General features: G+C 39.7%; 1 protein-coding gene across 37 annotated transcripts in view; it reads left to right on the forward strand.

The window, feature by feature from the left end:
- ACSL4 (acyl-CoA synthetase long chain family member 4) overlaps positions 1-14,150 on the forward strand; it is a 36,319-nt gene that overhangs the window by 20,054 nt on the left and 2,115 nt on the right. For 13 of the 37 annotated variants that reach the window (XM_040700145.2, XM_420317.8, XM_046940518.1 and 10 more), the window contains 13 exons: positions 1,673-1,912; positions 2,200-2,377; positions 3,662-3,771; positions 3,863-4,001; positions 4,617-4,767; positions 5,924-6,047; positions 6,889-6,960; positions 9,228-9,367; positions 10,291-10,463; positions 10,646-10,720; positions 10,951-11,142; positions 11,689-11,803; positions 12,507-12,664. In XM_040700145.2, the coding sequence (XP_040556079.1) occupies positions 1,685-1,912; positions 2,200-2,377; positions 3,662-3,771; positions 3,863-4,001; positions 4,617-4,767; positions 5,924-6,047; positions 6,889-6,960; positions 9,228-9,367; positions 10,291-10,463; positions 10,646-10,720; positions 10,951-11,142; positions 11,689-11,803; positions 12,507-12,664 (1,855 nt within the window). In that variant the 5' untranslated portion in view covers positions 1,673-1,684. Of the gene's footprint in view, positions 1-1,394; positions 1,913-2,199; positions 2,378-3,661; positions 3,772-3,862; positions 4,002-4,616; positions 4,768-5,923; positions 6,048-6,888; positions 6,961-9,227; positions 9,368-10,290; positions 10,464-10,645; positions 10,721-10,950; positions 11,143-11,688; positions 11,804-12,506; positions 12,665-14,150 lie in introns of all 37 variants that reach the window. The other 24 variants (XM_046940528.1, XM_004940807.5, XM_046940520.1 and 21 more) reach the window with 2 other exon arrangements.

Below are 14,150 nucleotides of genomic sequence, written 5' to 3' on the forward strand. Positions count from 1 at the left end.
CATTTCAGACTACAGGTTTAATTCAGAATGTAACAACATGGTGATCATGTTATTTTGAGTATGCGAAGATCTCTCAATCTTACATTACATATTGTTGATATTGGCTACAGCACAACTGCAAACGTTGGGAGTCTTATTAAAAACCAACAGCCTATTAATAGATCTCTGTTGTGCTATCAGTAGCAGCTGTCTTGTTTAACCTGAAACGTTAATTGTAGCCTCCCTCACCTGGGGTGGAAAACACGTTAATAAAGACACGCTCTGGGGTGTGCCTACATTCTTTTAATGCTTGATGGAGCCCTGAAAATTTCCCTACTCCTATGTATTTTGTTTATTAGATCTTGTCCGTGATCTTTCCTATAAGCTAGTCAGCAGTGCTCCCTTATGTGTCTGAGGTACCGTGTTTTTGTCAGCGTACCTTTGCCTTTCATGTTTCCTGTTCTGTGCATTGTTTGTGCTGTGTTTGCATGCCGTGTTTGCATGCTGTCCAGGTGAAGATAAGCACCTGTGTCATTTGTGTGCCAGTACAGACCAGTTACAGACAAGAGAGGTGACCACCACTGTGGTTTGTGAGGTGGTTTTGTTCTTCCCCCACTTTGGTCTTTATTCAGGCCCAGTTCTCCTTAATGAAGAAAGGTTTCTGACAAAATCTTGCTAAATTGTGCTTCATTTTAAATTAGATTCCATTTTCCATACCCGGAGTTCTGAAATGCATATGCTGAAATAGGGTGCGATTATTGTTTTTAATTCTTTTGGAGGGATGGTTAAATAAGTGCAATCCCTTGTCAGAAGTCTGACATTCATAGTAAAACATTAAGTGATCAATACAGATGTTGGTGTGAGGTTAATAAAGCAATTGTTGGGGTATTGTTTTGTTCTTAGATTAAAACATGAAGGTTTTTGAGGACTCTATCAAAATACATTTTAATCTGAATGTAAGTTGATTTAACATTCTGAAAGGCAGTAAAGACACCTACTCTATCTTTCCACTGCAATACAAATATTTAGGGGGAAAACAGATTGCCCTTTCCCATCATTACACAACTGTAGCATTACACAAGCAGTTTAAACACAAAATTAAGCAGTAAGAGAACAGACTTCATATTTGCAGCCCTGAACTATTCCAACAGAGATAGAGGGGGGGAAAGTCGTTGAAAAGTAAATATTTGTGGATGGAACAAACAAATATGGAAGAGTCACCCTCTTTGATCTCAGAGCAGATGCACTGATACATCATGCAACCACATGTATCGGTTAATTCAGTCTCCTTGGTCTTGATGCATTTGAGGTGGAATCTTAAAGGACTAGAACTAATGGACTGACTGTAATACTAATTTAATTCTCCTTTTTTTTTTTTTTCCTGCTCTCTGCTTGGCTCTGGTCTTCACCCACAGGAGTCCACTGCTGGCTCTCAAAGGTTACTAAAATCTTAGCGGCTGCCTTGAAACCGAGCTATCTAAGCTTCACTTACTGTTGCTTCTCCCTACACCATACTGCACTGCTGCTTTTGCTCTTGCCTGGTCAGAACGCACTAAGAGATTTTCTTTTTCAAATACCCACAATGAAACTTAGGCTAGAAGTATGTGCCATTCTTTTGCTGCCTGTGTACTTGTTAATATCTGTATACAGTATGCTTGTATTTATTCCGTGGTATTTTCTTACCAACGCTAAGAAGAAAAAGGCTATGGCAAAGCGTTTAAAAGCTAAGCCCATCTCGGACAAACCTGGAAGCCCCTACCGCTCCGTCACTCATCTTGACTCACTAGCAAACATAAACATTCCTGGAGCAGACACGTTGGACAAACTGTTTGACCACGCGTTAGCAAAGTTTGGGAAAAAGGACTGTCTTGGGACCAGAGAAATACTGAGTGAAGAAAATGAAATGCAACCAAACGGAAAAGTTTTCAAAAAGGTACAGCTTACCGTTTAGTACTTAATTCTGATTTGGTTTTGAGCTCTTTGACATTCTGCCTCAACAGCAGAGGCAACATGAGAGGTCTTCCTTAGTCTCTTTTTGATTGAAAATGTGTGCTTTATAGTAGTTAAAGAGTAATGCACAAGAGGATGCGCTCATTATTTTGCTACAAGAAAAATGGAAGTGCTTGTTGTGTTGAGCACCGACTCACAAAAGCAGGGAAGAGCTGTACCAGTCGCTTGTCATCACAAGGGTGTTTTTTCTGTTGTTGCCCCCTCCTCCAGTTAATCTTAGGAACCTACAGATGGCTGTCCTATGAAGAAGTAAATCAGAAAGTGAATCGCTTGGGGAGCGGACTGATAGCCCTGGGACTAACCCCAAAGAGCACCGTTGTTATCTTCTGCGAGACCCGAGCAGAATGGATGATCGCAGCCCTGGCCTGCTTCAAGTACAACTTTCCTCGTGAGTGCTGAACCTGTGTGCTTTCAATATATTTTAGAAGCGATTTCCAGTACTGCTTTGGCTGTTAAGAATGTATCAGTCCTGACGCTGATGGTATAAGAATTAATTAAACTTATTCTGTGTATCGCCTGAGTTTGGAAGTTTCCAGAATATTCTGTTCATAGTAGAGATCACTACAGTTCACTTGCTCATACTTATGAGCCCAACCTTTGGGACTGCAGCAACATTTTAGATCTTAGCATGACAGATAGGCAGAGTTACTGTTCAACTTTTTCACATACTGTGAGGACTCCGTAGTTGCATTTCCCCCGCAGACTGCGGGATGGTTGTAGCATCTTCTGTCTATATCTGACTTCCATATCTGAAACGTGAAATGGTTACTGGAAGAATGATAACCAAAATGAGATGTTAGGCCGAGGGGGTGGGTATTTTGGTAATGTTGCTGAACTGCTCAAATTCATTACCATTATGTATGTGCTTTTCTTTTTTATTTTATTTAAGCAGTCGGTAATTTAATCTGACTTGTTACATACAGCCTTCTCAGTGAAGTAAGGAAGGTTACTAGAGAGTCATGTAGCATTCCTTTTTTTTTACCCTTTCTACAAGATCACAACTTCACAGGAATATTAAATTCTTTAATAGTCTCTGGAGGTTCAAATTTGAGGTGCCAGTACGATACTTAGGGATTTTCCTCAACAGAAAAGGCGGACTCCTCTGTGCCTGTGAGGCACTCAGTAGCATTACTGTCACCAGTCGGGATTTAAAAATAAACTCTCACCACAAAAACCAGCCTGATTTCTTAGTCCGATCTCTGCCCTGCCCCCATCGGTAATTTCATGGGAACAAGAAAGCAGCTGGCACAGAGGCTGAGAGCTGCCACTCAGCTGGAAGTGCACAGCAGGAACGGTGGCTGGTGCCCTGCAGTGTGAGCGTCAGCTCTCCTGCAACATTCTGGTTGCAGAGTGCTCAGAGGAAGAACACATTCTCAGCTGCTTACTGTGCAACTGCTTAGTGTGTTTTCATTGAGTTTTAGTGGATCTTTTTGTTTTGATGATTTCTCTTCTTCCACATAACTGTCCTCATTCCTGTGATCTCTTGTGGAATACAATTCTGATTTGGGAAGATTACAAGCTGCTTTGTTTCCTAATTAAAAAAAAAATAATCTCATTGAGCTCACCCCCCCCCCCCGAAGTGCATTGCAGTGCACTAAAGCAAGAGCTTTTGCATTTGTAGTTGCCTTAACTTCTGCATTCATTAACATTCATTCTCTCTTGAATGTAACAGTTGTTACCTTGTATGCTACACTGGGTGAAGAGGCAGTAACCTATGGTCTCAATGAATGTGGAGCGTCGTATCTGATCACCAGTGCAGAGCTTCTTGAGAGCAAACTTAAGGTAACTTGGCCTCAGCTTTACCTGTTTCCATGCAACCCTGCAGTAATTTTACAGTGCAGTCATTGCTAACAATTTTCTTTCTGTTCTGTAGGCTACATTGCCACATATTTCCTGTCTTAAACATATAATTTATGTGGATAATAAGACTATCAATAAATCTGAATACCCTGAAAATGTTGAGATTCATAGTATGCAGACAGTGGAAGAGCTGGGAGCCAAACCAGAAAATGGTAAGTGAATCACTTCAGAGAATTGATCAAGCAGTGTGCAATCAGACCTGATCAAAGACATTGGGTAGCAGAAAAAGTAAATGTGCCAAGTCTCAGACACCAGGGAAGTGGCAGATTGCCAGTTCATCCTCGGCCCCTTTAAATAAATGGATAATTTGTTAGATCCCCATTTATTGTCCTGTACTTTTGTTCACATTTCAGGTATTTTGGGATAAAATTTAAGTTTCTAAAATACAACCAGAATATCTCTAAGCCTCTGCCTTTATTTTGGGAAGTGAAGTAGAATTGGGTTCAGTGTTCCATTTTCTGCTACTCTTACCTTTTATTCACCTTATTTTCACTATTTTTCCTAAGAGGAGAAAAGCACTTGAGGGTTTTTTTGCCTGTTAGCTTGGAAACGTCATTTTATCTGAGCCAATCTGAGACTGGAAAACACCTTGGACAACCGGAATAACTATTACATAACCTTGGTACACTGGGCAGCCTGGAGTGACTGTAACATCTTCAAGGAAGGAGAAAATCCAACCTTGGTCATCCTTTTTCCTTATCTCAGTGTTCTGCACTTAGCCAGAAAGTAGGTAAGAATTAATGCAATTTTTCTCTTGCATTTTGTAGCAAGCATTCAGCCAAGCAGACCTGTTCCCACAGACCTGGCTCTAGTAATGTACACCAGCGGCTCTACTGGGAGACCAAAAGGAGTGATGATGCAGCATAAGAACCTTATAGCCGGAATGACAGGACAGTGTGAGAGAATACCTGGGCTGGGGTAAGAAACACTTTGTTGCCAAGCGTTGAGGGGATAAAACAGAACCTCTAAAAGTGTGTAAGTTTATGGAAAATCTGTTGGTGGCACCAGCTATTAGCAAGCTCCTTCAATTTACTGTGAGCCAACTAATCTTTAATGTATATGAAATACACGTTGTGTTTGTGATATCACCCTGTTCTTTGCAACGTATGCCCTTCCATATCTTGTCCCATGTGCTTTTTTTGCCCCACGATTTTTTTCCCCCTCACCTTTATCTAGAGGTCTGGCGTGGATTTTGCACTCTTCTATGCATTAGAAAACATCACCAGATGGAGAAATTACTCATCTAGTCAAATTTGGGAAAGTTTTTTTTTGCTAGATGCTTTCAGTCAGCTAGAATCACTTTAGGAAACATACCAGAGCCTACCACTTTCATTCAACTAGAGAGACTCCTGCTGGATGGATAATACATGTACTGCTGAATCTGCTCCAGTATTCTGCACTGAAATGAGCAGAGAAATAATGAATTGTTTTGATGATAGTACAGCCATCTGCAAACTCCATTGCTAATATTCTGAGAAAATGTTTTGTGAATGTGGATGTATCTTTGTCACTGCATTCACAAATGCAGCTAAAATAGCCTACAATAAACCTTTTGTATGGTAGGATATAAGAGCCATTCTGACCTGATGTTGGAAGCTTCTGTAAAGGTAACAGCTGTAAGTTTATTCTTGAGAAATTTCTGCATTCCCTGAAATAAGCCTCTGTTACCTCAGCGATCAGCTCTCCACTAATCTATTTAAGAAGGAGATGCTGTGATGACTTAAGGATTTGAATCACGTTGGTGATACTTTAAACATACTGATTTCATCCTTAATTTGGCACCTGGGATGAAATCTCCCATAAGGAGAAGAAACCTGCAATGGAGCACTAAGGAAACTTGAGCTTCCTAGAAAACAAGGCAAATCCTTTAATTCATACTGGTTTCAGTGAGGTAAGATTCTTACTGATTCAGTTTATAGACTGATTTATAATCACACCCTTCTTGCATGTAGAAGAAGTAGTCTTTGTGACCTGAGCCTCCCAGAAACACAGCAAAACACACCATGAAAAAAGTGAAGCAGAATTTCAGTGCCCACGTGTATCATTGTTCACTAGATAATCTTTCCTTTACTAGGCCCAAGGATACTTACATTGGTTATTTGCCCCTGGCCCATGTATTGGAACTGACAGCAGAAATTTCTTGCATCACTTACGGCTGCAGGATTGGATATTCCTCTCCACTTACACTGTCAGATCAGGTGAGGGGCGGGGGGAAAGCGAAAGCAAATTTAAGCTTTCACAGTCTAAGTCCTTGATTAGCTGTTCTCTTCCTTTAAAGAAGTGCTGGTGTTTGTGGTACGCTTAAGAAATAATACTTTTTTCAGAAAATGATGCAAATAAACATTCCTGGTGGAGCTATAGCAGCAGGTCATGCTATATACAATTTTATTTAAGCTTTTGCTTTTATGATACTCAGGAAATCTGAAAGAAAACCTAATAAATGTGTATTGTGTTATCCTAGAGAAAATCAGGGTATGAACAGCTATTAAAACACTAACTGCACACAGGACTCCATAAAGTGATTTTAAGTTCTCAGTCTCGGTTTGAGTTCTTTAGTCCATTATTGCAGCTCTTCTGTTTAGCTTTTTGCCTTCTTCCATTTAATAATGAAGATAAATAAGCAAAATAAGGTAGGGAAGAATGCTTCTGTACATGTTGCTGGTACAGAGATGGCATCAGATTTTAAAATAAACAAACAAAAAACAACCCACCGTTAACAAAAAAACCCACGCCACAAAATACTTCTGGGGGGATATAGAGGGAGTGCAAGTACAATGCAAGCACAGAACAAAAAGTTACACGAGGTGGGCTTGCTTTACCCAGCTGGCCATGCAAAACATCTGATATTTTGATTGAAACTGCTTTTAATCGCTACATTTTTCAATCACAGTGAAAAAAAAAAAAGGTATTTTAAGCAGGAAGTATTATTTAGGAGGACAGGGGAAAATTACCTGACAGCATATCTCCTCTTTTTTGGTCCCTTTCGTAAGAGCTGCTTGGTTTTCATCTTCATAAACTATCATTTTTTCTGTGTTACAGTCAAGTAAGATTAAGAAGGGAAGCAAAGGAGACTGCACTGTGCTAAAGCCTACCCTGATGGCAGCTGTGCCTGTAAGTATGCAGATATTTGAAGCTAAAACAGTGCTTTCTAAGTCGTTCATGCTGGCATGTGTATTTAAAGACTTTTTTTTTTTTTTTTTGTATAAGAAACTGTTACTAATAGACAAGAAAGCGGAATATAGAAATTCCAGTTGTCATTGAGTTGGAGAACTGATGCTGCAAATGAGCACAAGAATATCCCTGTGCTAAAGCCGAGACTCTTTTTGATCCAAAACTATAAATGCCTTTTAGTAGTTACAGGTGATGTTGCACCGGGCTTCATTCACAGTCTGAAAGTTCTTTTCACTTAGGGAGAGAGCAGGGTGGATTCATCCAACACTGATGCTTTAAACATACCAGTTTTGGCTGAGTTACAGAACTTAGCAAGTGAAGCTGCACTGTTACAGCTGTTGGGGTGCTTGCTTTTAGCTGCTTGTCTCCAAGGTAACACCTGGCAAAACATCTCCTGTTCTTGGGGTAAGTAGGGCCAGCTTAGTCTCCTCTTGTAAGAAAAACTGACTGGGACACCACAGATCCTGTTTCTGTAGCTTACATTAGCTTTCTGGTGACCAGGCTTCTCTATACCACAGGGTCTCAGTGCTATTCCAAAACAAAACAAACCCCACCCAGACAAAACAAAACAACAGAAATTGCACATATCTGCTGCTTTCTGCTGAAGAAAAACCTTCTTCACATGCTCTGGAATAATGTTACTGTGTTTACCTCTGTCATGATTCTATCCCATCTGGCTCAGAAGACCGACAGCATCAGCTCCTGCTGCACTGATGGGTGCGGTGGGAGGAGGAGGGTTTGGTTTCATCTAATAACAGCAAGTTCTGATTGGTCTGGGATTCTGTTGTTCTGCAGCCTCTTTTGTGAATAGCCAGGAGCTTTAAAATCAATTACTAATTTGCATTTTTTTGTTTTTAAAAATAGAAATAACATACAGAGATTAGGTATTTTTCTTAGTAGTCTACTGAGTCCAAACCAATGACTTACAGCCCTGTCTTTTTTGTAAAATGGCTATTTAAGCTTATTTCTTAGGGAATACTCAACTGCTGACTGCTAGCAAAAGCAGTGCCAATTTAAAATATGGGCATCATCCCATTTTGGAAGGAATCTGCCAAAAAAGATGCGCCAAAAAAAAAACCTGTCCATGCAGCCACCTTCACATGAATTAACTGCAGAATGGCGAAATACACGCAGCGATAATGCTGACCCCCACCCAAGTGTCTTGATTTCAGAGACTCGCTATCACAAAGAAATTAGAGTAAAAAAAGAAATTGAAACTGCCGATCCATTTTCAGTTGCTAGCATGTAGGATCCAGAGCCCAACAATCAACAGCAAGGAGGAGAATGCCCTGGGAAGAAAAATGCTACACTACTTACCTGACATCTACCTCATAAATATTTCACTCACTAAAAGTATTGTATTATCCTAACATCATAACATCACTGGTGATGAAAATTCATAAGGAATGAAATAGAAAGTAATGACAGGCACAAATACATCTAAATATTTGATTCAATTAGAATGTGCTCGTCGTTCCTTCTGGCCTTTGTAACTCTGAATACCTTGTCATGCCATTGCAGGCTTTCCAGAAAGCTAAACCCAAATTCAAGGTTTTATAAATCAGTTTTTCACATTTTAGGTACAGACTGAGGCGTCACTGATAATATAAATAATAAAACCCAAGATTTGTAGCTGTGAGTGATAGAGAAGACGTCTTAAGAGCAAAGGGTATGAACTATTTTAAAACCAAATCCGGTGTGCAGAAAGCAGTTTGCAGAAATGCAGGTGGTACTGTGGATTGCTGCAATATGTCTGGAGACCTACAATGGTTACTCACTTATTTGCCCTTGACTTATACACCTGCCTAAGTCTGCTAAACTGAGCTACGTAGTACAGCGTGAGGGTTCTTCCTCTCTACTGATGCTGTTGTGAGGTAACATAGGCAAGTGGAGAAAAGTCAGGATAAGTCCCTCATTTTTCTGCTGCGTTTTTGACACTTAATTCCACCCACTTCAAACAGCTCCAGGCTGCAGCAATCTATAAATTGGCTAATTGCTAGCATATTAAAAACATTAGAGTTAAGCATTGCTTAACCAATGATGCAGATATTTTCTTTCTTGCCGTGTTACTCATTTATAAGGAAGAATAATATTTGTTGGTTTTTATTATTATTATTATTATTATTATTATTATTTTTAGCATGGAATTTTACTCTTTGTGGTAATTTTCCTTACTCTTTTTTTTTTTTTTTTTTAACTCTTTATAGGAAATAATGGACAGAATTTATAAAAATGTCATGAGTAAGGTTCAGGAGATGAACTATATTCAGAGAACTCTGTTCAAGATAGGCTATGACTACAAATTAGAACAAATCAAAAGAGGATACGATGCACCTCTGTGTAACATGTAAGTATGATTCATGGCCCAACTGCACTTTTTTCATTGTGATTTGTTAAAGCAGACTAAAAGAATCATCATCTCAGCTATCTTTTATCAGACAGTTCTATTCCAGCACGCAACATGATCTAATGGCTAAACTGCAATAAACCAAGTTCTTACAGGAAACGGAGGAGATATTTAATGGTAATTATTGAATCACAAACTGTCGCAATTGGAAAGGAACGCAGAAGGATCACCGAGTCCAACCCCTGGCTCCACACAAGGACTACCCAAACCCAATGAGGTCATTGTCCAAACACTCCTCAAACTCGAGCAGCTCAGGGCTGTGCCCACCGCCCTCTGGTGAAGAACCTTTTCCTAACACCCAGCCTGACCCTCACCCAAAAGTGCGCCCACTGCTCAAGGGAAGGCTGCAGCAGTGCGAAGCAGAGCAGGACTGTCCCTTTCCTTGCCTGGCTGGCAGCGCTGGGCCTGGTGCACTCCCAAGTATGGTTGGCCCTTCTGGCTGCCAAGGCACACTGCTGGCTCAGATTCAATGTGCTGCCAACCAGAGCCCTCAGATCCTTTTGCGTGGGGCTGCTCTCCTGCCTAAGAATGACTGGTTTCCTGTAAGAGTGATTAGTTCAGGAGTGACTGGTCTCCAGGGTGAATGATTAATTTCCAGTAAGAATGACAAGTCTTCTGACCAGAAGACATTCATTGGATTTCATTTTTGTTTATAGAATTGAGAACTTTATTTATGTAAGTTGTAAGAATTCTCCCGTCTTCAAATGTTGGACAAGAAGTGAGGTTTTCAATTATCCCTGCTCTCCACTAAAATCTGTGAACGTTATTTTTGAGGTGTTGCAGATAGGAAGGATTGTCTCATTTCCTTTCATAAAAGTGAGCTGAGTGAATAACCCTTAATGTACATTTTTCCCTCTTTCCAGACTGTTGTTTAAAAAAGTAAAGGCACTACTAGGAGGGAACATCCGTATGATGCTTTCCGGAGGAGCCCCGCTCTCACCCCAAACACAAAGATTCATGAATATCTGTTTTTGCTGTCCTGTGGGCCAAGGCTATGGATTAACAGAAACATGCGGAGCTGGAACAATTACAGAAGGTAGTTAAAATACTTCTGGGAGTATGTTTTAAGAGTTTTTTAGAAGGTAAATTCAGAATAGCTGTGGCTCTTAACTGCAATTAAGTCTTGAGATAAGCCGTCTTCAAAGCTGTAGTTTGAGTTTACACTTCAAAATGAAAAAAAAAAAAACCCTTTGTGTTTTTCCTTGTTCTTTCCCTAAGTTGCTGATTATAGCACTGGAAGAGTTGGAGCTCCTCTTATTTGCTGTGAAATCAGATTGAGAGACTGGCAAGAAGGTAAGAGCATCCGATGCTTTGACTTCAGAGCAAGTAATTAAGTAATTCAACCAGTGCTTAGCTGGTTTCCTTGCCTGTCTGCTTGGCTAGGTTGTAGCATATGAAGTAATTGTTCATCTTTGATAGCAGTCATTAGTTTATGCATGAACTTTAAGCTGAAGTTTCAAAACATTTTCTTAGCAGCAGAATATATAATTTGAAAATAATTGTCTGGGGATGTTTTTTTCCAGGGGGCTATACTAACAGAGACAAGCCTAATCCTAGAGGGGAAATTATAATTGGTGGACCTAATGTCTCAATGGGATATTTTAAAAATGAAGAGAAAACAACAGAAGATTTCACCATTGATGAGAATGGTCAGAGATGGTTTTGTACCGGAGATATAGGAGAATTCCATCCAGATGGGTGCCTGCAGATCATAGGTTGGCCTCACTTTTTGCTCTCAATCTACTATAAGATCTTGACTAGACATAACTGTAAGGATGCGATTGGTCCCGTTGGCTTTGATGGGGCCAATCTACCTAAGATTACCTGCTTGCAAAATCATAGTGTAAGACTTTTCCAGAAGTCTTCACAGCTGTAAGAAAATTTTGGAGGAGATGCCATTCCCTGCCATGTTATCACTATTTAATTCCTGTGTGCTAGTGAATAAATGTAAGATTATTTTTTGGTATTTAATACAAAACTTGAAAGTCAGAATCTCCATCACATTCATATAAGTTGCACGACCAGAACTGTAATGTTATGTAAATTTCATGGCAGAAGTCTTTATAAAGTTACAAGACTATGTATATGCTGTTAGCATCTTTACAATTTGGGTAAAATGCTTTAATTCGGTTTTATTCACTTTTACATGGCATACCACTAAATACACATATAGTGGCTTTGCAAATGAGTCTGTGGAAATGGAGAAGTTTGAATGGGGCAAGCACGTTGTATTTTTTTTCTTCTTTCCCCTCAACTCCTAGACCGTAAGAAAGACTTGGTAAAGCTACAAGCTGGGGAATACGTGTCTCTGGGCAAAGTAGAGGCAGCACTGAAGAACTGTTCGTTGATTGATAACATCTGTGCTTATGCCAAAAGGTAAGAGTAGTATTAACTTTGTGTAAACTGGAATACAAGCTGAGACTCGCTTCTATACTGATATAGTATGGTTTGCATTGAACAAAAGCTCCTACCAGAGTATGAGTTATAAGCAGCATCTCTAAAGTAACATACATAGGCTCCAAGATTCCCTGAAACTGGAAAAAGTAACTTATGCTTTTCTGTTGGCATTTCTTCTATTGTAGTTCAGTCTAGTTTTGTCCCACCCCCGCCCTTAACAGGTATAATTTAGCACGTGCTTTGGCTTTCTATCAGAGTGTGAGGGAAAATACATCTGGACGTTCTGCACCAGAACTACATCTCAATGTTTTGGAAGTAGCCGGATAGCCCAGCTGTCTCCTCTCCCCCTGCTTATACAAACTACATGGAGGGAAACTGCAGAGAACTAGTGAAACACAAGATATAGTTGGAAAGCTAAATTATGCTGTAGTTTCACAAGTGCACTTAGAAGCATGATAGTGGTCAAACCTAACCACTTACAGCCTAGATCCTTAGCTTGGATCAGTCATAAGTTGTGAAAACCTTAAGTAAAAAAGGGATTTTGTACGCAGTATTAACTACAGTTCAAGAAGCACTGTGGATCTGTGGATCTATAATCAAGTAAGCATTTTATCCTTGAAATTGAAGCTTCAACTATGTTTGTTTTTTTTTTTCCCTTCCTTCTCTTGCTACCCTGTGGTAGTGACCAGTCTTATGTGATCAGTTTTGTGGTTCCCAATCAGAAGAAGCTGACGGCATTAGCTGAGCAGAAAGGTATAAGTGGAACCTGGGTTGAAATTTGTAACAATCCTACAATGGAAGCTGAAATACTACAAGAAATTAAGGAGGTGGCAAACAAGAGTAAGTAAAATGCCAATCTCGTAGCGCTTATTAAGGCAAAAGTTTTCAGTTATCCCCACTGACTGTTCTTTCTTCCTGTTGCCTCAGTCTACCAAAAATTAGAGGAGTTCTAATAGAAAGACTACATCAAATTCATACCTCTTATTCCAGGAAAAGACGTACTTTGTGGTCATCTTAACTACTTTCTCTTTTTGTTATTAAAAGAAAAACAAACCTTTTTTTTTTTTTTTTTTTTTTTTTCCCCAACTATCTTCTAGAGAGAGGTTGCTGGTTGAATGCAGTTAAGATCCAAAAGGTTTGGAAGGGAAATTAACAAGACATTTGCAGCAAGAAAATTAGTTAAGCAAGACAGGTCAAAGCTTTTTTTCCATGCAGTGTTGTGTATTACTGCTTAGAACAACTATGAGCCTTATGTTTGTAACGGCTTAAATCCTACTATCCTTGCTACAGAGATAAAAATGATCAAAAACCTCAACAGTTCTTTATGGGGCCAAAAAAACCCCAAGCTAACTGGGGTCAGGAACCTCTCTAAAGTGCTACACACCTCATACATAGAAGCAGTAAAACAGTGTAAGCACACACAAAGCACTGCCTCTCAAACTTGGAGAATCTTTATTTTAAAACCAAGAAAATCAGAATGAAAGGCAGTATTAAGTTTTCCCTAAAAATAAATGAATATTTTTTTAGGGATTTGACTGAAGTATGAACACTTTAATCTGCATTATTCCATCATGAACTAAGTAAATAACATAAAGCGTTGTTATTCAAAGTCTCTGCTTATACATTCTTTTTACTTTCTAAATAGTAGTCTACCATTTAGAAATAAATGCTTTGAAAGGCTTTTTCCAAAATTACTTTAAAGAGATAGTTTTGTTTTGTAGCAGTACATAACGCACCTTCATCAGGAGCAGACACGTAACTAAACATGAGGAAGCAGTACGTTCCAATACCAGTTTGAAGCTGGAGACAAAGCAGCTGCTGGGGTCAGATGTCCCAGCTGTCCTACACTTGCTGCCACCTAGAGGCTGCGCTGCCACAGGTTGTGCCAGAAGTTCACAGGGAAGTCTCATTGTGTGCTATTATAGGCCTGCATGCAGGACCTGATAGCGAGGTCTGTGCAGTACTGCACACATACAGGAGTTCCCTGCCCTGTTCCCAGTGCAGAGAAGGCTCTGAGGCAATTACCCATCTCCCCCCTTGGTCACCCCCCTGCCCTTGTGACAGCAGTCTCGCATCTTCAGGATACAAACTTATTTCTCTCAAGCTTTAGATTTTATACTCTCACATCCAACACAAGGCATAAATACAGTATGTTATTAGAATATTTGCATGCTGTAATATTAGCACAGAGCTTTGGTACACAATTAAATTTGTGTACCATCTTTTAGGTTACTTCATCAAGTAGGTCACCATATTATACATACTACAGAGTACTCGCCTTAGATTTCTAGGTAGCATGAATGTTTCATTGAACAGCGTTACTCAT

The sequence above is a fragment of the Gallus gallus genome, chromosome 4 (genome assembly GCF_016699485.2).
Source record: "Gallus gallus isolate bGalGal1 chromosome 4, bGalGal1.mat.broiler.GRCg7b, whole genome shotgun sequence".
NCBI classification, from domain to species: domain Eukaryota; kingdom Metazoa; phylum Chordata; class Aves; order Galliformes; family Phasianidae; genus Gallus; species Gallus gallus.